General features: G+C 39.6%; 1 protein-coding gene across 3 annotated transcripts in view; it reads left to right on the top strand.

The window, feature by feature from the left end:
* Positions 1-25,123, top strand: part of MMAA (methylmalonic aciduria (cobalamin deficiency) cblA type) — a 39,740-nt gene that overhangs the window by 7,859 nt on the left and 6,758 nt on the right. For all 3 annotated transcript variants that reach the window (XM_006023719.3, XM_014520017.2, XM_025204323.1), the window contains exons 7-11: positions 745-1,028; positions 9,184-9,259; positions 13,442-13,500; positions 16,900-16,978; positions 17,090-17,181. In XM_006023719.3, coding sequence (XP_006023781.3) covers positions 745-1,028; positions 9,184-9,259; positions 13,442-13,471 — 390 coding nt within the window. In that variant the 3' untranslated portion in view covers positions 13,472-13,500; positions 16,900-16,978; positions 17,090-17,181. The remainder of the gene's footprint in view (positions 1-744; positions 1,029-9,183; positions 9,260-13,441; positions 13,501-16,899; positions 16,979-17,089; positions 17,182-25,123) is intronic.

Here is a 25,123-nt window from a genome sequence, read left to right as displayed (position 1 = left end):
CCCCTACTTGGCAGTGCCAGCATCTGACAACTTGGCAAAGTTTTAGATCCAGGAACTATAATTATTTGTGATAAATAAACCAGGCCTTTTGTTTGTAACTGCTCTTTTTAAACCCTTTAAAAAGGGGGTATTTGGAAGTGAAATTTTAATGTAAAAATAAAAGCATACAATGCAAAGTGAAGTTAAAATACATTCTTGTTGGCATATTTAAATAATAGAGGGTTTAATATTAACATTGTGCTAGCAATAAATGTGCAGTTACCAGAATAGCCAATTAATTTACCATTTAAGTAAAGTAATGCTTTACTAAAGTAATACTGTGTACTTACCTAATACTTTGGTCCAAAGGAATTCTCAATAGTTATGCAAAAGTGCATGCTGTATCACTGAAATGTTGTCATTGCTAGGGTGGAACATTGATGACCATCATACAATAGTCGTGAGAGGATACGTTTGTTCAAGAACACTTGGAAACCTCACTCTTTTTTGCAGTAGAAAAATTGAATATGCATTTGGAGTTGGCAGAATCTCTTTTTTTAGGTAGTGTCTGAAAGGCATACAGAGTAAGCTGCATGAAACTTGGCATGCAGCCACTGGCATAGATAAATGGATGAGTTGGTCTTACTGAGTTTGGCACCTGTGATTTCATGGCATCTTGCTAATGAAGTACTTAAGTTTTACACTTGAACCCTCACACCAAGTAATTACTTCATTCCTTTTCAAATGACCCCATTAATCCAACAGGTAATGCGCATCTCTGCCAAAACTGGAGAAGGCATCTCAGACATGTGGGATAAGATGACAGAATTTCGTGACCTCGTGCTTATGAGCGGTGAGTTGCTCACCAAACGAAGGAAACAGCAGAAAGTGTGGATGTGGAATCTAATCCAAGAGAACATGTTGGACCATTTCCGGAGTCACTTGGCAGTCAAAGATAAGATTCCAGTTTTAGAAGAAAAGGTTCTGAGTGGTGTCCTGTCTCCAGGGCTGGCAGCAGATGTACTGCTGAAAGCATTCAAAGACAAACTGTAAGATCCTGTGTTTTACTGTGTCATTGTTTGTATTTGCACAGAGTACTTTAACATTAAATACAGCTTCCTCAAATGTGGCTTCATTTTTTTTTTTTTAATTTCAGGTACTTGGCATACTCAGCCAGTATGAGTATTTAGTATAGCCAGCTCTGTAGATGTAAATAAACTGTCTGATTCAGGCAGAAACAATGCACAGTAGGATTCTGTGTGTGGAAAGCATAACTAATGTATATGAAGACAAAAGAGGCTATTACTTAGACAGATGTACCTTTCTAAATCTCCCTTGTGTACAGCATAGTGAAGAATGTTAGTTTTTGCAAATTTTAATGGAGATTGTATAAAACAGACAAACAGCACCACAAAGTTAATTTAAACTTGTCTGTATTTCAGATGCAGTTCAGCACTTGCCCAATTCTATTTATCAACAAAAACCTCATCCATGTTTCTGGTGTATGCTCATACACTACATAACATGCTCTTGTATTCATCTCTGTATTTGCACTTGGAGCAAGAGACACCTATTTTATACTGCTGCTAAATTGTGTAGTGTGAACTGAACAGTGTGCTTTTATATGCAATTTAGCAAAAGCCTTAGTTGTTTGTTTTTTTTAAGTTAATGGTATAGCACTAAACATGTCAAATGTTGCTGTATGACAAAAGTAATTGTTTATAATGTCTGTAACTGTGTAGACCTATATATTTGTACATTTAGAGGCCACTTAGGAGTCCACTGGCACCTACTGCTTTCACCTGTGGCAAAGCAGTAGCTGTTAGTGTGGACCCCTGCCAGTCGCCTTACCTTGAATGACAGCAGGGGTGGTTCATGCTACAAAAGCACCTGACCAGAACCTTACTTTCCATAAATTCTATACATTTATGAATAGACTGTGGCTTTGAATCAACATGGTATGGGAAGTGTATTCATTCAGTACAAGGAGGAGCTTTGCTTTAACTGGTTTCCAAATCGAAATTTTAAAAACAAAGACAAAATTCTAATGATGGTGTCAAGTGGAATCAGCCAGAGTTGATTAGTGATAGAAATGCTTTATTATAGCATACGTCAAGTATTATATATAATGTATGTGCGTATATACACGACACATGTATACATAATTGTACATATATGTGTGTATAGATATGTAATATACATGTGTAACTTACATACATGTGTGTATGTATAGTACATAAAGGCTTGATGAGAAAAGCTTTTATTTCTAAGCAAAATGCCCCGTGACCCTTTTACTTATTTAATATTTCTTCAACACTTGGGTACCTGGTCCCCATTGTACCTCCCCACCTCCCCCATTACCAATTTTGGTATGGTATACTGTGATAATAGATTGCACCCATTCTTTTATAATGTGCCTTGGAAAATAAATGTTCCTTGGCAAAAACTTTAATACTGAAAGCAAAGGAAAAATACCAAGTTTGGAGACTATAGAAAAACAATAAAATATGAACTGGAGTTCCTCTGAAGCTTTTTTTCATTCTTAGGTAAATTGCATTTATTTAATATTATGTTAGAAACTACTATAATTGTAATCATAGCTTTCCTGACACACAGTATGGGAATGATTAATATACACTTTGATTTCTTTAAATTTAATTTAAATTAGCATACATTGTTCTTTACGAAAGTTGAGTTTTGCCAAGCTGACTCTTGAAAATTTGGCTCGTATTTGGTTATATAACACTTTGGGGGAAAGGCTCCAAAGTGAGATTTTTTTTCTTCCTCCTATTGTTATGGTCATTTTTTTTATATTGTGTTCATCTGTTTTTTTAAGTTCTTGAGATTTAGGTTTTTTTTTTTCTCGCTAAATGGTATCTTCATACATATTAGAAAAAAAGTTGCCTTAAGTTTTGAAAATATTCGTTTTTTTATAATTTGATGCGTCAAAGTAGCATAAGTTAGTCAATGAACTCTTTGTTCTTAACATCAGTGTTTTCAGTTTTCTTCCATAAAAATGATGGTCTCTGCTTTATGTTCTAATTTACTTAATATTTAAAATAGTCTTTTTAGCATAACCACAAACTAATAAGCAAGGGTCCTATATTGCAAACGTGCAAAAGACTATTTTCTCACAGGTTAAGCTCCATGGAAATAATTATTCAGGTCTTTTTTGCAGCAAATGGCTGGACCACCCTGGTTTGGTAAGAGTGTACTTTCAGCCGTGTTGCTTCAACCCCTGAAGTGGGTGGGCGGCACCAGTGTAAAATGAAGCTTAAATTTGAGACAAAATTTACAGTTTCCTCATAGTAAGCAGTGGTGGAAGGAGTTGAGGAAGAAGGCAGAATAATGATTCCATCAACCCCGTCTCTGTTCTATGATGCATGTTATAACCCCCTGGTTTGCAACTTAACTCTTGGTATACTAGTGAGAAAATTCTTCAAACAAAAGGCTGCTGCTTAAACCACCTCAGATTTGAAGAAGTTTGAATGTGAACTGCAGGCCTTTGGGTTTGTCACACTAGTGTAACTGGTGTATAGATGCAGTACTACAGTCATTTCAGGGTGGATGATGAACACTGCTAGTGGGTAGATTAATATTTCAGGTGAAAACCTGGGCTATAGTAAATGAGAACAGTAGTAATTAGTAAGTTTTCAATAATTAGCAAAGCCATTTATTCATTGTGATGAAATTGTTTTAAAGAAAGCTAGTCTGTTCTGGTGCCCAGAGGCTGCCAGTTTCCTTTCAGTATCTCCTAGAAAAATGAAAGTATTCTACTTGAACAGTCAGTCCCACTAAAGGGATCTGCAACTTCCAGTGCCATTTCAGTTAATGCTGCTCTGCCAAGAAATGATTTATTTCTGTTCTTCAGGACAAGGGCCAGAGCCACTACATTTTCATGCACTCCAGCTTGCAGAGGGTTAACTCTTGGTGGTCTTCATATTTTGTCATGCTCTATTTTTAAGTCCCATTCTTCTACTAATAGCTAATAACATGAAAAAAGTCTAAAAATAGAGTAAACAAAGTCAACTCTTCATTTTGCTATGTTTTTTCTTTTTCTCTTATTCCAGAACTTTGCCTTCCTATCTGTCATCTTTATGTGCCATATTCATTTCTGCTCTGAGAGGAGAGGAGAGTCTGGCACAAATGGCATGGAGTGGGATACTTTCTTTTGTGTGTCAGTGATTTTCTGGATCAAATGTGTGCTCAATTTAGAAGTAAAAACATATCTTTTGTAACTGCCAGGGCTGAGATTTGGGATCTGAAAGTCAAACCATCTTTTCCTTTTCTACAGTATCCCTATCAAAGGGATACTGCAGGCCAGATAAGATCTCTTTATTACATATGTTTACCCTGTTTGCATCTTACAGCTGTTGCAATTCACTGTTTTCTGAGAGGTTGTCAACCTATAGCTGATTGAACTGCTTTTAAATTGTAATTACTCCAACAGGGATGCCATTCTATCTTGGGAATCTGTTGGCCATTGCTTCTAGATTTGTAAGGATTAACTGGGATAAAATAAACAGAATATTTTGTCACCAACGTAGGGCTGCCTGAGTAAAGCTAGGAAGCAGATCTGTTGAAAAGGATCATGCTATGCGGCATTGGTCAGGCCGCAGTTGGAGTACTGTGTCCAGTTTTGGGCGCTGCACTTCAAGAGGGATGCCGAGAATCTGGAAAGGATTCAGAGGAGGGCCACTCATATGATTAGTGGCCTCCGTGCAAGACCCTACGAGGGGAAGTTGAAGGATCTGGATCTCTTCAGTCTTCACAAGAGACGGCTGAGTGGTGACCTTGTAGCCGCCTATAAGTTTATCAAGGGAGGACAACAGAGAATTGGAGATGCACTATTTACCAGGGCACCCCTAGGAGTAACTAGGAATAATGGGTACAAACTAGTGGAGAGTAGATTCAGGTTGGACATTAGGAAGAAATTTTCACAGTAAGGGTGGCCAGAATCTGGAACGGGCTGCCAAGGGAGGTGGTACTCTGACCTAACTTGCAGGTCTTCAAGAGGGGGCTAGATAGATACCTCGCTGGGGTTGTATGACCTCAGCGCTCTTTCCTGCCTGGGGCAGGGGGTCAGACACGATGATCCTTCAGGGTCCCTTCCAACTCTACAATCCATGAATCTGTGTTCCATAGTTTTTTGGGTAAAGACTCATTTTAACATCTCAAGTCATGATACCAGTCCCAGTGTAGAAATGTGATCTGTGTTGCTTTAAGAATGAGTAAGAGCAAATAAGGCTTGTTGCATGTTAAGTAGAAGTGCTGCAAATATGTTAATCCTTTTTCCAACCCTCTTTGAAGTACACATTGAGTCCTTTCACAGATGGGGAAATGTATACAATGAGGTAAGTGATTTACTCAGAGTTTGCAAGTCATGAGAGTGGCTGGATTAGAATTTAGGAGTCTTGACTCTCATCTGCCTGCTTATTCACCACCATGATGCTTAGACAGTAGAGCAGAAATGCCTTGAGCAAGTTCAGTCACTTGCTGTGGGTTATTCCCTTCATATCTAATCTCTCCGTTTTTAATGATAGGGCTCAGTGACCTACTCGTGACTGACTGTTCTATTGTCAAAATTGCTCTAAGGAGCAATTGCTGGTAGGAAGCTTTTCCCCCTTGTATCTAATCTGCACTTGCCTTTTGTAAATTCATGACTTCCTGTTATAAGCTTAGTCAACCTTTAACTTTTTCCCCCCTCTATATTATTTCCTTATTCCTGTAGCTGTGTATATATACAGTAGGTTTTTTTTCTCTTTTTTTTCTTTGCTCAAGGTAGTGTATGGAAAAGTATTTTTATCTTATGCAGTTTCCTTCCTGAAGTTGGATTACTACAAGTAACATGGCAGATCTTTTGGAAATCAGCTTGCTCCGTATTGAAGTAAACACAATTGCTTTCTTCACAATTTTCCCCTTGCTCCAAGCATTCTGGTTTTTCTTTCTTAGATAACAGGAAAATACTGAGAAGCTGCGTATCGCCTCTGTGTACTTTCCCACTTTTTGGCATAAGAAACTACTTAAAGCTTCTATGTTAGTTCTTCCTTGGAGGTATGGACTACATGCACATGATCATACAACTGGATAATAAATAAATTAGACGTATAGAAAAAATTGCAAAGCAAACTCTCCAGTCAGGAATAGGCAAAATGGAAGTTGGGTATTTGTTACCTGATGCAGTGTTGTCTCATTCCATTTCTTAAATAGTGTTTCAGCAGACTATATTTATCTTTTCTTCTTCCACATTTGCCATTTTATATATGCATACAAACTGTGTGCTCTTTTCATGTACACTTTAGTGTAATGGTGCCTTTATTGCAATTGGAGCACCTAGCTGTTAACCTGAAACAAGATATAATGAGTAATTCCTAAGTTGTTTTTTCTTTTTTTAAAGTATCATTAAACATAATACGTCAAGAAGCTAATCGGCAGTAAGGTGCCCTTATTATAAAATACAGACACCTTGTCCAGGTAATAGTCCTGCTTCCTCCCCTGTGTGTATGTCATAGGAAATGCATATCGTAGGACAGCAGGTCGACTCTGCTAATGCTGAGGTACATGCTGATACAACTTTTATTATTTATTAATAAATAAATGAATGTAGACCCAAGTTCTATAGGTCTGGGCATTCGCACCCAATTTTCACAGAAGCGCTCGCAGGTCTCTCTTAACCTGTTGTTCAACAGATATTCCAAAAATATTGCAGGTTTTTATTTATAATCACGTTCCTATTTCCTAAAACTTGGAATTGTTTTCTGTTGAAAAAAATTGCTTATAGTTTTAGAACAAAAGTTAAAGTTATAAGCAACCGGAAATGCCATTTTAGAGTGGAAACAAACACTGTCATATTTTTTTATTACCACCATGACATGATCTTGATTAAGAATACATGGAGACGAAGAGACCAAAAGAGACTTGACATTTGCATGCTAGGAAGCAAAAGGGAAATGTTGTAGAGTAGAAAATAAAAATCTCTACCTTTTTTGTTTTGGTTTGTTTTTTTAAAAAATGGGAGTATAGTTATTGGTGACACGTAGGGGGTGCACATGCAACTCCTGAGATTGGCAGTGCACCTCCTTGAAAGAAGCGCTGCCCACACTGCTGGCGGCGCATGCAGGTGGTCACCACTTGCCATCCCCTCCTTGCCGCCAACACCGCCATGGCCGCCTGCGGGAGCTTGCCACTGACACTGCCACCTGCGGGCAGTCGCCATGCCCCCCAGCCTCCAGGGGCACGTGTTGTTCATGAATATAGCACTGCTGATAGATATTTGATTGGCAGCCCTTTGAAATTGAGGTAATCCCTGGTGTTTCTAAAAGTGCTTCTGTTCTACACTGGATAGGCCACATCAAAGGGTGAAATGATGAAAGATTATTCCAGTCTCCAAGTATATTTAGTCATTGATAGGCTTGCTTAGCAAGAGGGAAGGGTTCAACATATTTCTTTTGTCCTTTTGTAACTAGATGTTGATTCAAAATAAAACCGCTTCATGGGAGAAAAAAGAGGCCGAGTTCCTCACAGATCTTAAGTTTGAGTAACTGATTGTGGTTCACTTGTGATGAAAATCAGATTAGTTTTCCATGTCAACTACTATAGAATAAGCATTGGAAGCACTTCCATTTTTGCAGTACAGCTTTGTGATGATATTTCCCTTCTCCCTCCAATGGGATAGTATGGCAAGATGGCCTCATAGATCTAAGGTCAATAATTTCTAAGTCTGAACTTTCATGTGCAGGAAGCTAAAAAAGAAACCAATTCTGCAGCAACTTATTCTGCTGTCTACAGAAAGAAAGTGGTGTTCAAGGCAGTATGTTTTAGACTCCCCTATGCTTTCCTATTTAGGATGATGTTACCAGGATAAACAGACCTCATCTATTGGAGTTAGGGTTATTCTTATCTAGAGAAGTTTACAGTACGTAGCTGTTTGTCTCCCATTCTACACCTCTGTTAAGATGTAAAATATCAGATACTGAACTGGAATCTAACTTGAAAGCCACTGGAAATGGCTAGGTGTCATCTTAGAAACGAAGAATACTTCCAGCTAGCCCAACATCCTATTTTCAAAAGTCATTTAAGTGCCTTTGAAAATTTGACACTCATGTTTTTCTTTTAGCTGTTAATCAGCCCAGATCATTATTCTTACATGTGAAAAATATGTATCTTTATTCCAACACTCCAACATCCAGTTGTTTCTACCTTTGCCCTGAGATTCCTGATAATCTTTGCCAGTTGGCACCAGCAGATAGGAGATTATAAATATTTTATATCTATACTAAAATTTCTCAACCCTTCTATGTATGCTACATGTTGAGCAAAGGGCATTAATTCTGTCTCTAGAGACCTAATGCATGTGAATAGGGCAGGGCTGGTATGAGAGACTGACTTCAAACTGTCGTACACTCCCCAACCCACAACTGGTCCCTTGTGTGCCTTTACCAGTATTATATGTAACAAAAATTGCACTTTGCCATGATGGGTTACCTCTGTGCAGAAGAGGCTCAGCTATAATATAGCAATATTGTGCTGCATTGAAACAGCTATTTTGGAGAGCCTACGCAGTAGCTATCTACATCCTGAATTCCAGAAAAGCATGTTAGACACATACCTAATTTTATGCATCTGAGCAGATGCTTTTCTGAATAGGGTCTCTCAGAGTCTGTAGTCTTACTACAGTGTTCCTTTTTGAGTAGGAGATTTCATACAAAATTAAAAGGGATTTCCCAGGGAAGCTAAAATAATGGCAATAGTTTTGCTTGGGCCACAGCCTGCGCTTTTATTTTGAAAACCTGCTCTGGAGACGTGCATAAATTAATGAATCTAGTATGGGCATCTCCCATGTATTATTTTTAATATTTACCCCTTAATGCCCAAGTAGTTTAGAAGGAAGTGTCTATGTGACGGTAAAGGAAGGGCCGGACTTTTTCAGTACTCACTTCCCAAAGGTTTCTTCCTTTTCAGTTTGTATTGTGTGCTGTCGGAGAGAGGACACAGAATGAGGCAGTATGTGCTTGTGTTGATGGCATGGTGTAAGATCCTAAATAGGAAAGAAATTTTATTATAAATAACTGTGTAACTTACCATAAATATAACTAAGCAATCAGAAGGTAAAATCCAACTTTTTTATAAATGCTTTACATAAGTAAAATGATCTTTTTTCAATTCCAGTCTAAAAGCCTTCAATACTTTCTATGTTTTCCACAGTGTTTGTGATAACTCAGCTTCATTGTCTGTCTGTCTGCCGTGGATAAACTCTGATAAAGTCCTGCATGTGCCAAAGGTAAATCTAACGCCTCTTGTTGCTCTGAAGACTATTCCCCAGCCAGTTTGGCAGTGTTTCTAGATTCCTGTTACAGGCAGAGTGGGATTTAGAAGCATAGAGAAACTTACCTTTTTAGGGAAGAGGGAAAAAGCTGCTTGAAAAGTTTTGTCCAGACAGAAGATGAATACAAGGGGACATCATAGCAGTATTCTGGGCTGGGCTTCAGTATTTACAGTTAGCTCCTAGATGGTGCTGTAGAGCAGTGTTCAGCCTAGCAGCTGCAGCTAACCAGCATTTGAGATGACAGCTGTTCTGCGCAGTCAGACACTGTTCAGTGTGTATCTGCCACTCTGATGATACCTTCTAGAGGTCTGGTAAAATAGCCTACATGGCAGTTGCCAGCTCTCACCAAGCCAGAGGAAGATGAACCGTTTCATCAAGGAATTGCCAGGAGGAAGGGAAGCAGTTCCAGAATGCCCCATTGATTAATGGGTACAAGCAGTGATGGATTGAAACTTAAATTGGACCTAGGAAGAAGGCTGTGTTCAGTTTCTACCAGGAGGTCTGGAGTGAGAGGCAAGCAGGGGGATGCGCTTAGCTGCTCCGATCTCCTTGCCAGTGAGAGGACTGGAGCAGCCCATGCTTTCTTCAGACTAGGGATCACCTGAGTTTCAGGAAGGGTCAAGGAGTGGAGGAGAGAGGTGGTTGCTGCCTGAATGTCTGTACTATGCTCTCTCTCCTGGAATCATTTCTAGTGGTGGGAGTTCTAGTGGGGGCTAGAACTGAACATTTTTATGGGGCCCAAGTCTGCTAACTGAGGCTCTGCCCAGTACAAGCATGCATGCTAGAGCCTTCCCCTTTAGCTGTGGAAAGTCCTGTTTTGCCAGGTAACATTAGCTCCATCAATCTCTGGGTAATGTCCCCAGAAATCTATGGCTCTAAACTTCATGGGTCCATTCTTGGCCTTTCTTGCCCAAATGAATGGGTTCTGTCTTAATTTACCCCTGAAAATGAGCAAATACTGGCTTTAGGTTCAACTTATTAAGGTCAATAGAGACCATCTGTTGTAAGATGTACTTTAATTTTAAATTTGAATGTAGACTGCAGTAATTGCTGTAATTTATTCCTCCTACTAAACTTAAGCCATGGCATGTTTTAGTATGCCTGTCTATACATGTGTAAGTGACATTACTTTTAAATAACACCCACAGCCTTTCGTTAATAGCAGCATAACATTTGGCGATCACCATGACAGGAGAATAGTATTAATTTGGAGCTTTCTCATGTTAATTACAGGTGTGGAGCCATAACTTTCAGGATATATCTTTCTCACTGTAGAACACAATTTAGTCCAAAGTTAGGATTTTTGGTTTAGGAATCTTAGATATGGGGACTGGAAACATCCCAACACAATATGCTTGTGTTAAATGGGTTTAATTAACACTAAATTGAGACACGGGTCCTTTCAGCAAGACAGTTTACAAGTTATAATGTTGATTTTTTTGAAGTTTTTTGGGAAAGGAAATTATTAGATAATAAGCCTTCAGAAACAGTGTTGGAGTTTCTGAATTACCTAGGCTTTGCTTCTGCAATGAAACTAAAGAGAAATGAGAGCACTTGCATTTTCTCAGATGAACAAATTGCTAGATTTTCATTGATCAGGGTTGTGAAATATCCCCATAGTATATTAGTCTGTTCAAACAGGTTTCTGTCATTTAGAGATGTATTTCAGATTCTTTCCACGTTAGGTCCCAAGTCAGCAAAGTACTCACAAACATAAGTAATCCCACTAATGGTAATTTTATTGGTCAAATGTTTAAGAATTGCCTTATTTATTGTTAACTAAATGTTCCCTTATATGCATTTTAGTTTGTACAGAAAACTGATAAGAGTTTAAGTTTTTGCCATTCTTTGTGTTTTCTTCTAGCCATGATATGTCTCGTCTCTTGGAAGACATTAGTCCACTGGGTATCTAGTATTTGCTTCACTCATCACAGTAACCTTCACACACAGTCAACTTTGCTGTTTCACAAGGGTCCTTTATTATACAGGCCCATGGTATCATTATCACAAATCTAGTCTTTTCTTATTTCAGTGGGAGATGCCTATATGTAGCTGGCAAAAAAACCCAAACCTTGTGTTTTGTCTCTCTCTCCCTTGAAAAAACTATTGGTATAGTCACTGACTGGCTAGGTCAGTATCAGTGTCCTAAGTACAACAGTAATCAGTTTTGACCTGACAAAGATGAGGGAATCCCGTGGCTCTATTGGACTTCTAGCCATCACTGAGTACTGGAGGCTCAAAATCCTCAAACAGTAACAGTATTTCACACTGGTCTTAACATTCTGCATTTTCAAAGTGTTGATTCAGATATTTAACTCCATAATCTTTGCATGCCACCGTGAAGTAGGTATCACCTCCGTTCTACAGATGAAGAAACAGCCACTGAGAGGTTAAAATGACTTCCCAAGTACCCCACAGCAAGACAGTGGTAGAGCTGAGATTACAGCTCAGGAGGTTTTGAGCTTTCGCTATACTACAATGCAATTTAAAAAGGTCACATCTCAAAATAGTACAGAAAGTTCCAGTCTGTTATTGATAATGGCCTAACAAAGGGCTCTAGCTGTATTCATGGGTCTTTGTATAGTACAGCTTTAATAATCTCAGTATAGGAATTGTACAGTTCCATTGTTATGGGGCAGCATTGCTTCCATAGCTTTCTCTGTATGATTCATATATGTGTGTTTGTGCATTTTGTTCTCCTACAGATTTAAAATGAATATATGTATTCAAAAAGTAGATACGATTAGTTTCTTAATTAGAATGTATATTGAATGACATATTTGGTACAGGTCTAGGTATATTTGTATTTTACAGGGTTTATTCATGTGCTCTAGGAGTGTGGGGCAGGGAGTCACTGTAATTAGAACTGATCTGAGAGCTGCTCTAATTAAAGTGCCTGGAGCATCTTCTGTATTAGCATCCCCCTACTTAAAAATGGTGGCAGGGGTGCTTTAACTAAAGCTTTAATTAAGGTGCCCCCTGCTGCCATTTTAAAATGTGGGGACACTGATACACGGGTCTGCTGGAGTGTGGTAATTACCATGCTTACAGCGTATGCTGACAGTGCATTCGCTCATGTATAAGTACCCTTATAGACTAACTAAATTAGGGATGTATAGCATAAGCTTGCACGAGCCTGAGCTCACTTCAGATGCATCCTTTTTCCTGGCTCTCTTCCCTTTTTAAGGGCCAAGTTTCAACCACCTTCCCTCCTCCCACCCTATTCCTTTCTCATTACCTTCCACCTCCCTTTCTCCAGTTACTTCACCTAATGTTGCATCTGATGAAATGTGCTTGAGTTCAGAAAAGCTTACGCTATGCATCTCTCATGTAGTTAGTTTGTAAACTACAAGTCTACGCTGCTTTCTGCCTGACTTAAAACTAACAAGGCTAACTACCTCTTTCTGCTCATATTTGGTCTGATCATTTCTCGTCTCTTGTGTAACTGCTGGAGCCCAGCTTGTGCTGCATTAACACAGCAGAAGCAGCCACCCCAAGGCCGCTTAGAATGGTCCTCCGTCTGCACTGGGGGATGAGATGGCACTGGATGTCCTAGGAGAATGTATACTTTGTCCCCTGTCTGGTCATGTGGATATTTCTCAGAAAAAAAATAATAAATACAGGACCAACTGGTAGTATGATTTTCTGTTAATTTCTGCCTGGGATGAGCTGGGAAGCATCCATGGCCAGAAAATCTGTTATGGGCCCATGTTGCCTGGTAGCTAAGTGTGGGATGGGAGCTGGACTTCCAAGGGTCTACTATTGTCTGGATAGACAGTGTCCATGCATCTGGTTCTGACTTCCTTCCAGTCTCTTAAGTTGGATGTTGGCCTTGGGCCTTTGATGCATGGAGGAAAATCTCAACATTCATTATAGGGCTAGATATGGGGAAGAAGGCACTACTATCTGTAGAAGATTCTCATGCAAATGGCCCCCATACGAAACCCACCCTACAAATTTTCTAAGGAAAAGGAAAATCTGGTAGACACTGTACTCTAACTTTCCCTTCTGTACTTTTTTGTCTTATCTAAAATACAGTAAAATATTTTAAAATGATAATCAGCTGTATAATGTTCCAAGATTTTGGCTTGAACATTGTTCTTACTGTAAGGCTTCCATTTCTTGTTCTTCTTCCAGGCAAACTGTCTGAATCCTGAGGTTACTTAGAAAATTCAAAATATATTCAGCATTGAGAAGTAAGTATGGACTTTGAGGTTAATTTGTAACTAATCATTTAAATCTATGCATTTGGGTTGACAGTAGAATGTATCGGCATTTTATCCTAGCCAAATAACTGAAGATTTATAATATAAATTGTAGTAGGAGAAAAATGCATAAAGCAAAAGGCGTAATTATATCCATCTACTCAATACAGATTTGGCTTCAGTTATTGTAGTGTGTTAATTTGTGGGACACTCTCTGTCAAAACAGGCAAACCAGAGAGAGAATTTAGGACAGATGCAAGGATGTGAGAGAGAAATATTCAATATGCAGAAAAAAAGAAGTGTGAAGAAAGAGTTAAGAAACTTGGTGTGCTTAATGTGGAGGAATAACAACTGAAGGGAATGGGATGTTGTACCCTTGCCTTTATTGCAGCATCTACAGATATATATATACACATTAACAAAGCAATAAGGGCTTTTGATGCCAAGTTTTCTTAATGCTTATTGGTTGAAGTAACTGGTTCTGTTATTGTAGTTATTAGGAGTACTAGCTGAGCTATGGCCATTGACTTGTGAATAGGACATATTAGAGGTCAAAACGTTGGAGGGCCTTGCTCTGAATAGTTCCCAGTGGGCGACATGCATTAAAAATGGGTATTGCATGTTTAACAACTTTTTAAATACTGTTGTGCCTTTTTTTCCCCTTTCTAGCTGGCTTGTACTTGTGCTGCAGTTTTTATTGTTTGGAATCTGATTAGCCATTTAGAAATTAAGTTGGAAGTTTTGAGGTGAACCTCATTAGTTAATTTAGTTAATGGAAGTTTTGGCATCATCTTCAATGATTGATCGATCAAAGATTGAACTGTAAATGCTGGACTGTATTTTTTTGGATAGCTTTTAGGTATCTGATCAACCATCTTACCCTCATTTTGCATGCAAATCAAAGCAGTCTCACACCATCAAGCAACAGATTAAGTAAAGGAAACAATATACTTTCCACTGGAGAGACCCCAAAACGTGACATAATCTCTTGTAGTCAGTATGAAATAATTCACAACAAACTAACTGCATAAAATAGCATTGAGAGTTAGCTCTTCTAGCCTCACTACTTATATGTTCTATAATACTGAAAGACCAGAAAAATGAGAGGGCACTCCATTTCCTTGAATTTCATAGTTTATATTTCAGTATCTCATATTTCAGTTAGTGCTGAATTGAGTCCCTACAGAAAGAGAGCCATGTCTCAGGTAGAAGTGGACCTTTTGTTTTCATGAATGACCTAGTGTTTTTTTACATTAATCTCCCTTCAAAAGAAAGCCATCATATAGCAGCCATTTAACGCAATCTGCATTCCCGCTTGCAGATCCCTGCCATTTCCCTTTTTCCCCTTTTTAGATGCCAAGTTTCAACCGCCTTCACTGGCTCCCTACCTCTACCCTGTCCTTTTCTCTTTACCTTCCACTTTCCTTCTCCAATTACTGCATCCTGTTCTAATGCATCAGAGCAACAGAGTTTCCTATGTATCCATGTATAGAGAGAAGGTGAGGAAGTGTCTGCTAGGAAAATGCTTCTAATTTCTGCACATAAGGAGGGCATAGTGCAGGCAGTGGTGTATTTGTTTACAATGTTCACCAAATGCTAAGTCTTACTGTTCTGTTTTGGTCTCATTCTGAAACACTTGATTAATCTGTTGTCCAAGTGCTTGGCAGTGCTTTTATTTGTTATAGGGGAACCAGTATTGCTTACTGAATAGACCATTGGACTGGGCCCAGGAGACCTGAGTTCTATGCTTAGCTCTGCCCCTGGCCTGCTGGATGACCTTGGGCAAGTCTCATCACCTCTTTGTGACTCAGTCCCCTTATCTGTGAATGGGGATAATGACACTGAGCTTTAAAGAGTTTACAGCTAAACTGTGCTTTAAGAGATGAGAGAGGTAATTAGCCATGTTAGTCTGAAGTCAGGCAGAAGGCAAGGTAGATTTGCACCTTGTAGACTTACTAAATTAGAGATGCATAGCATAGCATAGGGATGAATCTCTGATGTAGTTAGTTTACAAGGTGCAAATCTATCCTGGCTTCTTCTAAGAGATGGACATCATTAATTATAACTCAAGTTTAAAAGAAATTATTTTCCCAGAGCAGTTGGAGCCACCAAATCCAAAAGAAATTATTTTCCCAGAGCAGTTGGAGCAACAAAATCACTCCTCTTCATTCACCACATCTAAACCATCATTACAATACATAACAGGGGCGGGCAGCCTGTGGGCTAGATTCAGTCTGTAGAGCCACTGGATCTGGCTAAGTAAAAAGCTGTGGAACTTTGGTGGTGTCCAATAAGGTGTTAAGTCTTGGTAAGTAGATGCCAAGACTACCAGTCTTTGTCACAGTGGCTACCAGTCTTTCTCACAGTGGCTAGAAACTATAAATCCTGAATGCTGATCAAAGGAACGGAAAGCTGGCAGTTCATCTGGTTTTGGATTGCAAAGGCAGGTTCTGAGGATTGGTTTTGCCCCTTACAGTCCTCCCAAGAAGGGCTGCTGTGGGTCAATCATTAAATATTTCTTGTGTCGTCATCATCAGAGAGGAAGTGACCCACTATGGGTCATAGTGCTGGCCCACCTCAGACCTGAGCTTGGGTTTTCCAGCCCACCGCTGGTAAGATGCTGCCAATGCCTGATATACAGTATTTTGACACTAATCACTATGACATACTATCAAGGTTACTGCAGGATCAAATATACAAGTAGTTAGCCCAGATTACATGCATGTGGAGACGCTTGTACTTTGGACACATGAGCTGGAACTGTGACCTTCTCTGCTGGAACCACAGCAAACCAGAGTGGATCAAGCAGTATAGGGCTACATGCTTGTAGTTGTTTCAGACTGGAAACATTTGGACCCTTTCAAAATTGTCTTTATCTAGCTTTCATTGGTTTTAAGGATACCAATTTCTCTGGGGGTAGGCAATACTGGGGTAGGAAATACATTGTCCAGTGGTCGACAGTGTTGAAGAGTTAATCAGAAGTGCCTCGAAACACGGCTTTTAGCTTGATGATACAGAATGCATTTTAGCAAGTATAGTCTCTACTTGCTGCTGTAAGCAAAGAGGATACTCAGACAGAAGGGGGTCTAATTTACACAAGACTTGGGCAACTTCAGATCCCATTGGCATCAATTGGAGCTGAGTTTTTCATCTCTTAAAACGCAGCCCATGTAATAAAATCATGTCAGCTTATGGTAGGTTTGTTTTCACATCTTGCTGCCGATGCTCTTGCCTCATTTCTGCTGCTCTGTGGATAGCAGTAGCACAGCATAGCTGACTGCATGCATTGGGAGTTTATGCAGTGTAATGTACCAAGATTTACAGGCAAGGTAAAAGGAGCAATGCTCTGTTGTGTTTTTTTTTTGTTGTTTTGGTTTTTTTTTTTTACAGATGCGTCCAAACATGTTCTGTGGTTCTACAAAGCCACATCAGGCAGCTCCGAACTGGACAAATTATGTGCAACGAAAGGGTAAGCCATGCCTTCACTCATAAGCCTGAATCTTTGCCAAAACAGAATTTTTCATGTTTAAAATTTTCTGTTAGTTTTCAATTTTTATTTTTTTTGGCCACTTCGTGACAGCCAGGAGAACTATTGAGGAAATATGAACCATGCTGCAGGGAAAAACGAGAAGAAGCAGACCAGACCACAGAAGGTGGTCATGCAGCCATCATGTAAGTGGCTTTGACCTCTTCTGGAACAGCCTCCTTCCATGGTCAAGTAGTGTGAGGCATTGCTGCTATGCAGGGGATCTGGGTGCTACCCATCTGCTTGGAGGGTAGAAACTGAATTCCTATTTTTATAACCTTTGTGCGTTCTTCCGTGCAGCCTTCAACAGATAATATGACCTCCCTGAAATCTTGCTATTAAACCTGTTCATGTTTAAGGACCTCTTCTTTCCTTTTTCCTAACCTTCATCTATTTTTCTATCTGTCCTTAGATTTAATGGCTGCTCTAATTTGGCACATCATGAGTGGTACTATAACAGGGGGAGGCAATTTCGGGCAGAGGGCCACTTACTGAGTTTTGGAAAGCCATCAAGGGCTGCATGACAGGCAACCAGGGGCAGATAAATACTAATTTTCAAAAATTTTTAGGGGCCCCATGGACTGGATAGAATGGCCTGACAGGCTGCATACGGCCCACAGGCCGCATTTTGCCCACCCCTGGGCAACTAACAAACAGAACAAATAATCCCAGTTTTGCAAAGCCCTCCTATGCTGTTCTCTCTATTGACCATGTCTTTGCACCTTCTTGAGATGAACCATCTACCTATTATTAACAAAGCAGCTGCCTCAGAATCTCCTATTTTGTATAGCAAATTCTGACAGGTGTTTTTTCAGCCATAGGCTTGCAAGGCAAAGGAGGAAATCTTGACAGCGAGAGACAGCTGTCAGATGTTGCAGTCTTTTTTACCACTGCTGGAGATGGCAAGGAAAATAATGATACATTCCTTAGCTGTAGCTCTCACCAACCACTTTCACTCCTGGTATTAGATGAAGGGTCTCACTGTCAAAAGGTTTGTAGCTCCCCACCAGTCTATATAGAGCCTCCTTCATAAGTCTGAGTGAGTGGTATTTCAGTATAAAGTCGTGGCTTGGAACCCCAATAGGTAGTGCATGTCTGTCATCTAATGAGGCTCAGCGGTGACAAACACAAATGACCTGAGAAACTCAGATACCTAAAATGGTACCCAGAACTACTAGAGTTTTAGTATCATCAGTGAGGTAAATCTGTTTTATAGAGACAGATTTAAATTTAAATCAACTTAATCTACATTTGAAGAAAAATCACTGAGGCAGAAGCAGGTAAAATATAGAAAGCAAATCAAATGTCCAAAGTATAAACTATATTCCATTAGGTTCACACATTTTCTGGAAACTTAAAGTAACACTGAGAGTTAAGAATTCATGGAATGAATCTATTTAAAGTGCATTTTTGTGGTTCAGAAACCTCTTTATTTTATTTTGGCTTCTGACTTGGACTCTCTGAAGTCATCTTCCTGCAGAGAAAGGAAAAAAGAATTTTCCAGTAAATTGAAGGGGGAAAAAATAAACTGAATTTAATTTGGCATTTGCTTTATTTCTTATTTTAACTAAAGGAAAAACTATAGTTGGATGAATGTAGATTTAGTAGCAACCTAAACAAAGAAGTAAGTCAATAGGTATGATCAAAGGATGAGGCAGGATTATTATATTGGCTTCTCTGAAGATGAATATTTGACAGAATTTCTATTTTTGAATCTTGTGCTTCTAAGATGAGAAGCAGGCCCTGGGGAGCTGTTGGCATAAGTTTTTGCCCTGTGAGACACTGGTAGTTGAATGTCATGAGCAGACTCTCTGTGACTCAGTAGCAAAGAGTTTCCACTTCTGTATGAATAATTTATGGAAGAAATATTTATGCAATAGCATGATCAAAAAATAATCATAAGCATTTGCTTCCTAAGTATGAGCAGAAGTTCAGTGGGCAGGCTGGAATCCGGTTAAATGATAACTTCAGAAAAGACAACTTGCAAATAATATTCTCTTCCCAAAGATGCTGTATTGACTGGGGCTTAGGTACACAAAGAGACTTAGGCATTGCAATGTTGTGGAAACACACGCAGCATACTTTTGGGTCAGGTCAGCAGAAGCTTTTATTTAAAAGAAACTACAGCTGTAGGGGGGATTCCAAAGTGACATGGATTTCCCAAGCACTTGGAAGGGGTCCCCCCCCAAGAGCAAAATCAGGAGGCTTATATACTTTTTAACAGTTGTTTACAACTCACGTGATCATATAGTGAAATTAGCATGAAAAGCGGCTATAATATTACTTCATTATTTCTTTGCTGTAATCAGGATGGGAACTAATGGGGGAGGCGAGGTTAGTTCACAAACCTCCTTCTTGCACCTGGAAATCAGATTTGTATATACTTTTTTGCTATCTTCAAGGCCGTGGTGAGCGAAGCAGTTGCAGAGGAGTTACAAAGAACAAACACTTTCTCTTATCTGTTCTACTATACAGAGCCAGCAATTCTCCACAGAGCGGTTATGTCATCTTATAACTAAAATAATCAAAGTTTAAGGCAGATATTTTTTCTGATTCCACAGTCATGTCCACTGTTATAGCATCTAGCTATTAGGCAGTCACTCTTCTGAATACATAACAACCACATTAGGTGTTTAGGCTCCCTGTTCAAGTCAAGTGCCAAAGAATGGACTCCACAAAAGCCAGCATCCTGAGTAGGGAGCCAACTACAGTAAATAGGAAATATTGAGGACAGGGTGTATCTGAATTCTTGCTTCTCCCGTGGGTGCAAGAAGGTACCTCCCTAAAGTCAAGACTTGCTGAACACTCTTCTGGAGTTGGGTATGCCAGAGTTTACTATTTGATCAAGTGATAGTCCATTAGTTTTTTCTTTAAAAGGTGGGTGAAGAGTTGGTGCCTTTCATATATCCAGTAACTCAGTGGTTAGAGCATTCTTCCAAGATCTTGGAGAATTTGGTTCTAGTCTTTCCTCTCTCTACTTGATGGGATTTGAATCCACATCAGGTGCCAAAGAGCCCTATAAAGAGAAATATTAGGCTAGCCCTAAAAGAGAAATATTAGGCTAGCCTGGAATGATCTACTTTTGGCAAACCCATGTTGCATTGTATCTAACGTGCCTTTAATTACTCTTCAAAATTCTTTAATAATTATCCTTCAGAATTTGTTTTAAAACTTTGGATGCTACTGAGCCCATACTGATTGCCTGCATGACTTTCTCCCCCCACCCCCTTTAAAATAGTTATTTGCTATTTTTTATTTGTGGGACATACAAAGTGGCAGTGTGTGGCTGGTCTCATCAACAAAGCTGGTTACCTATATACCTCACCTGTTTGCATTGCAGTCTGAAGGCTAGAGGTTTTGCTGTGGATTCCTAGAGAAGCCACTCTGTGCTAACCTTGGCAGTTCTTTAATACCCCAGAATGGCATGTAGGCCCACACAGCCAAAAAGAGCCAGTAGCCAGCTTCATCATCAACAAGGTTTAGGAGCCATCCAGGCAGTAGCACAAATTTGAAGGGCTATGATTTTTATTTTGATCAGGTTCTAAAAGTTCCACGTTGCATGCTGTTTTCTTCACATCCAGGTATCTCTTTGCACAGTTGGGATCTGAATTGCCTAGAACCGTATAATTGGAAAACATAAGATCAGCAATCTAGTAGGAGGTGGGAAAGCAGTGTGTTTGGAAACCAAATAAATACCTATTAAAAGAGTGAAGAGTTCAGTATGACAAGGACTGGAACCCGGGTGCCCTACACACTAGCCATTATAGTCTTGCTCACTCTCACTCTTACTCAGTGAATGGAAGTGGAAACTGTTTCTACAGGAGGGATTAAGATGGTTTTAGTATAATTTGGTCACTAGGGCCCTCTTCTGGGTAGTTGTGGGTTCAAATCCCCTCGGGCAGTGGAAGGAATTGGACCACAGTTTCCCACACCCTTAGCGAATGTACTAACTATTCAGCTGTTTGATGGAAGAGAGTGGTAGTAGCACCCCCGTTCTTTTTATTTTGCGGCATGAGATCTGTTAGGCATACTGTGAGAGTGTCTGTAGGACTGAGCAGTGCAGGCAGTATAGGCAGAAGACATCACCATGCAAAATGGTATTGCTTAGCATGTGAATCCTAACAGGGGATAGGCAATAGATAGTGCCAAGCTGCTTAGCGGTGTAGAGGGACGTGCTTCTGAGAGTGCCCAGAGTGTGAAGCAGCGAGGAAACGTACTGTCACACACTCAGGCACCCAGAGCCTCTGTGCTTTTAGTGTTAGGTGGCAGCTGCGTGTGCAGGTTTTGAAGATCTAAATTTTGGACACAAGTAACAAAAGTGGCAGTTCAGTGCCAAATTCTGTTTAAAAGTAATTTGGAGGTGTAGCCCTGAATTTCTGCTTGTGAAGGCAAAAATTAGTTCAGATAACAGCTCCACAAAACAAAGCTTTTGTCCAAGCCGTAAGAGAAGAAAAAACAATAACTGCAGAGAATTCCTGAAGCCTCTGCTGCCAAATAAGAGGGTGGGATACTAGAGGAAGTCTTGACACTAGATGATAAAATGTAATGACAGTAGCATCAAATGGTGTGCATTGTAGGTAATGGAGAAGGTCATTTAGTTCAATCCTCTGGTCAAGGCAGGGTCATCCATATTTAATCATCCTAGATAAGTGTTTATCTCCTGGGGTCAAAAAAAGCCCCTGCGCTGCTACCTTGCAGCATGGAGAACACCTGAATGTGCAGTATGTGGCACCGCAGATGTCTGTGCTGCCAGATACTGCACGGCTGCACTCTTCTAGACGCAGCCAAGGATCCAAAGGAAAGGATTTATACTTCCCACTACAAAGAAAGGTGTAAACCCTGAACAGTGCATGCCGGTCTAATCATGGGTGAAATTCCTTCCTGATCCCCATTGTAGTGAGCAGTCTGAGCAGAGGAGCAAGACCTTCTAGCCCAGTTTAACAAGGTGGTATTGAAATTTTGATTACTGTGAAGCTGGTAGGAAAGGATGTTTGGCAAAGACTCTTCATGGACGCTTCCCTCTGTAAACTACTTTAGGAATCTGATTCAAAGCCCATGAGTCAGATGCATTGCTTGTAAAGCTAGTTGAAAGCCATGATTTCCATTCCACAGGAAATCACAATATTTGGGGCGGGCAGGGGGTGGGAAGGTTTGAAGACCTGGCATGTTCTGTTGGGAAAGCATTTCACTGGAAATGTTTGGAGCAGGTCCACTTATGGGCTTTTATAATTTTATATGTGCTTTCTTCTGAGGCCTCAGATAGTGACATTTATTTGAGACAGAATACCAAAACTGAAGAACCCCTAAGTTACTTCACTGGATAGAGCCTGTGAGAAATACAGTTGTGGCTTTTGCTGTGAAATTAGCTGTTATCTGAATTGGAATTTGGCTGGGATACTGGAAAATCCATGGAGTCTATAACAAGCAAAAGTGGCTGTAAAGCAAGAACGTCCATTAACTAGTGTTCCTCCATCATGCCAGAACTTCAGTCCATTACTTAAAAGGAAAATTGCTGCCTCCTCTGAAATATCAGTGCTGCTTCTTATAGTATTTATTTGTTGCAGTTCTTGGAGATCTCCCACTCAAAAATTATTTGGAGCCAATGCTCCTTATCCTATAAGAATTGACAGGGTATATGAGATGTGGCTGCAGCAATGTTGTTTAAGTGTTAAAGCCACATGTGTTTGTGTACCAGCATGCTGGTGAATATGCAAAGCCTTTTCCAATACTCTTAGTATTCTTTCCTAGTAATAACTTGATGCAATTTAGATTTTATTATAACATTATTGACCTTATCAGACAGGCCATGGGAAAACAACAATGATCACAAAAGGCATTTTATCCATAAAATGTGATATTCAGAGCCGTCTGAACTTTGGGAAAGTGATCTGTTTGTACACCCTTAATTACATCTGCCTGGTTTGAATGGATAGAAGATTGTTGTTTCTGGTTCTGTCTACCCTAGAGAAATCTGTCACTTTTTGAATAAGAATGAACCTTGACTGTTGAAAATGAGATCTCTGCACTGTATCACCACGTAACTGGATTTTATTTATTTTTAATTGAAATGCCAGCTTAAAAAGGTTCAGTGTGTATTTTTAAATCACATTAACATTTTGTTTAGCTTTTTCATTAAGTTCTACTTATACAGTCCCAATTACAGTACGTAACTAGATATACCCAAATGAAGTCTTAAAGATGATTGCTTAATAAATATTCAGAGTGCAAACAGGCAAGAGCCAGGTTACACCAAAGAATGGAGCTGTTCACTTACATTTAACAGGCGTCATGTCTGTGAGTGACAGATATCAATATACACCCAGTGCTTTATTCTTCAAGATCATGCTGATGGAGTGATAACTTCTGCGGATCTTGGTCTGCATTTGTGGTCTATATTAATTTTTAATAAAGTTGGGTTTTTTTTTAATTCATCAAGGAGGAACTAGTTTAGAACTTGAAGAATGACAGTCCTATCCCAAACTTCATAATTCCTGCAATTCTGAAAAACATCTTTTTATGAAAAGAATATAAGACAGGAGGGCTCTAGCTATAGCTATGTGAAGTTTCTAATAATAATGCTGCCAGGAAGAGCACACACCAACTGCTGAAGCTTCCTCAGCCTGACGAAGGGTTTTTGAACCCAAAAGCTTGCTTAATAACTATTCTCCAACTATTTGATATCAAATTCACCCAAGGAACCTTGTCTGGCTATATGTAGTAGGAGGTTTTGCATGAGCTTGTTAGCTTATCTCAGAGTGTGTGATTCCCAGTTGCTTTGTGCCTTGACTTCATCTAATGGCTGTTTTAGATCAACAGCATCAAAACTTACATGCACAGTTTTTTCCACATAGGATGCAGTCCATGCCAGTAGTTTTCTCTCTGCTGATGCCCTACATGCACCTAGAATTAGGATTTGTCTTTAAATTGTGGGCCTCTCAACCTAGACCAGAATACCCTAGTCATACTATATTTAAGGAAATAAGCACAAAAAAACTAGGGAGGAGTGGGCTCCCCCCACTATGAATGCCACCAAAGCCCCATATCTGCAAGCTGAATCCAATGGCTTTGTGGGCCAAATTGAGCCTTTGGGCCATAGGTTGCCAACCCCTGGTCTAACTGTCCAGATCCGATGGCTCTGTCAACTGGATTCAGCCCGCGGCCTAGATGTTGTCAATCCCTAGTCTAACCAGACAGAAAGTGAGGCCCCTTTCACAATATTGGTTGCATCCGACCAAAAAGATCATCTGGAACATCTGTGTGGGGAGTCTGCACAGAGTGATCAGATGTAAAGAGGGCACTTTCTTTTATTTAGAAAGGCAACTTCCTAAGACAGTAACAAGCCTAAATTCATCATTTCAGTGAATCTGAAGAAACTGTCTGAAGTGAGCTGTGATAGAAGGTATATAATAGTAGTTACCTTTATATATGTTAAAACTGAAGCAGAGTGGGATGTAGTATTCCTCTATGGCAGACAGTGATGCAGGAAGATGGATTGCCATTGAAGTAACTAAACCCCAAGTTTGAGAACCATATTTTACTTAAGAGATTTGCCATGTGTTTGGGTGGGTTCATTTCCTAATTTTAGATCTAGTTGATAAAAAAATGAACAGGAGCATTCAAAATGGGTAGTTCTTACCTTTTACATGAATGGAGGTGAGCAGTGTGAAGACAGGTAATTGCATACTGCTTTGTATCCTCAGTATTGTTTCAGCATGTTAGGCACTTGTGGGATTCATTCTCCCTTCTAAATATGCCCATATCCAGGTCATAAAACAGTTGCTGTGCACATGTGTGCAAGCACAATACCTGGATTTGCAAGAGGTGTAGCCTTGTCTCCCAACAACTAGATCAGTTCCTAGAAGACACAGTATTATTTTCCCAAGAACTGTGCAATGTGTTTGCCACAAGACAACAGGCCAAGTTAAACTCTCCTTATTGGGCTTAGATACAGTGTCAAAACTCAGCTGGGATTTGTCAAAGCAGTTGAGACTTTTGAGCAGTTGATTTTTTTTTTTTTTTTTTAAATTTCATGCCAGAAGTCTGAAAGGTTCACAGATCTATGTCATTTTTATGAGAAAACAGTTGAGA

Source organism: Alligator sinensis, unplaced genomic scaffold (assembly GCF_000455745.1).
Source record: "Alligator sinensis unplaced genomic scaffold, ASM45574v1 scaffold169_2, whole genome shotgun sequence".
NCBI lineage: Eukaryota > Metazoa > Chordata > Crocodylia > Alligatoridae > Alligator > Alligator sinensis.
The sequence above is the reverse complement of the archived record's forward strand: the minus strand, read 5'-3'. Positions and strand labels throughout refer to the sequence as shown.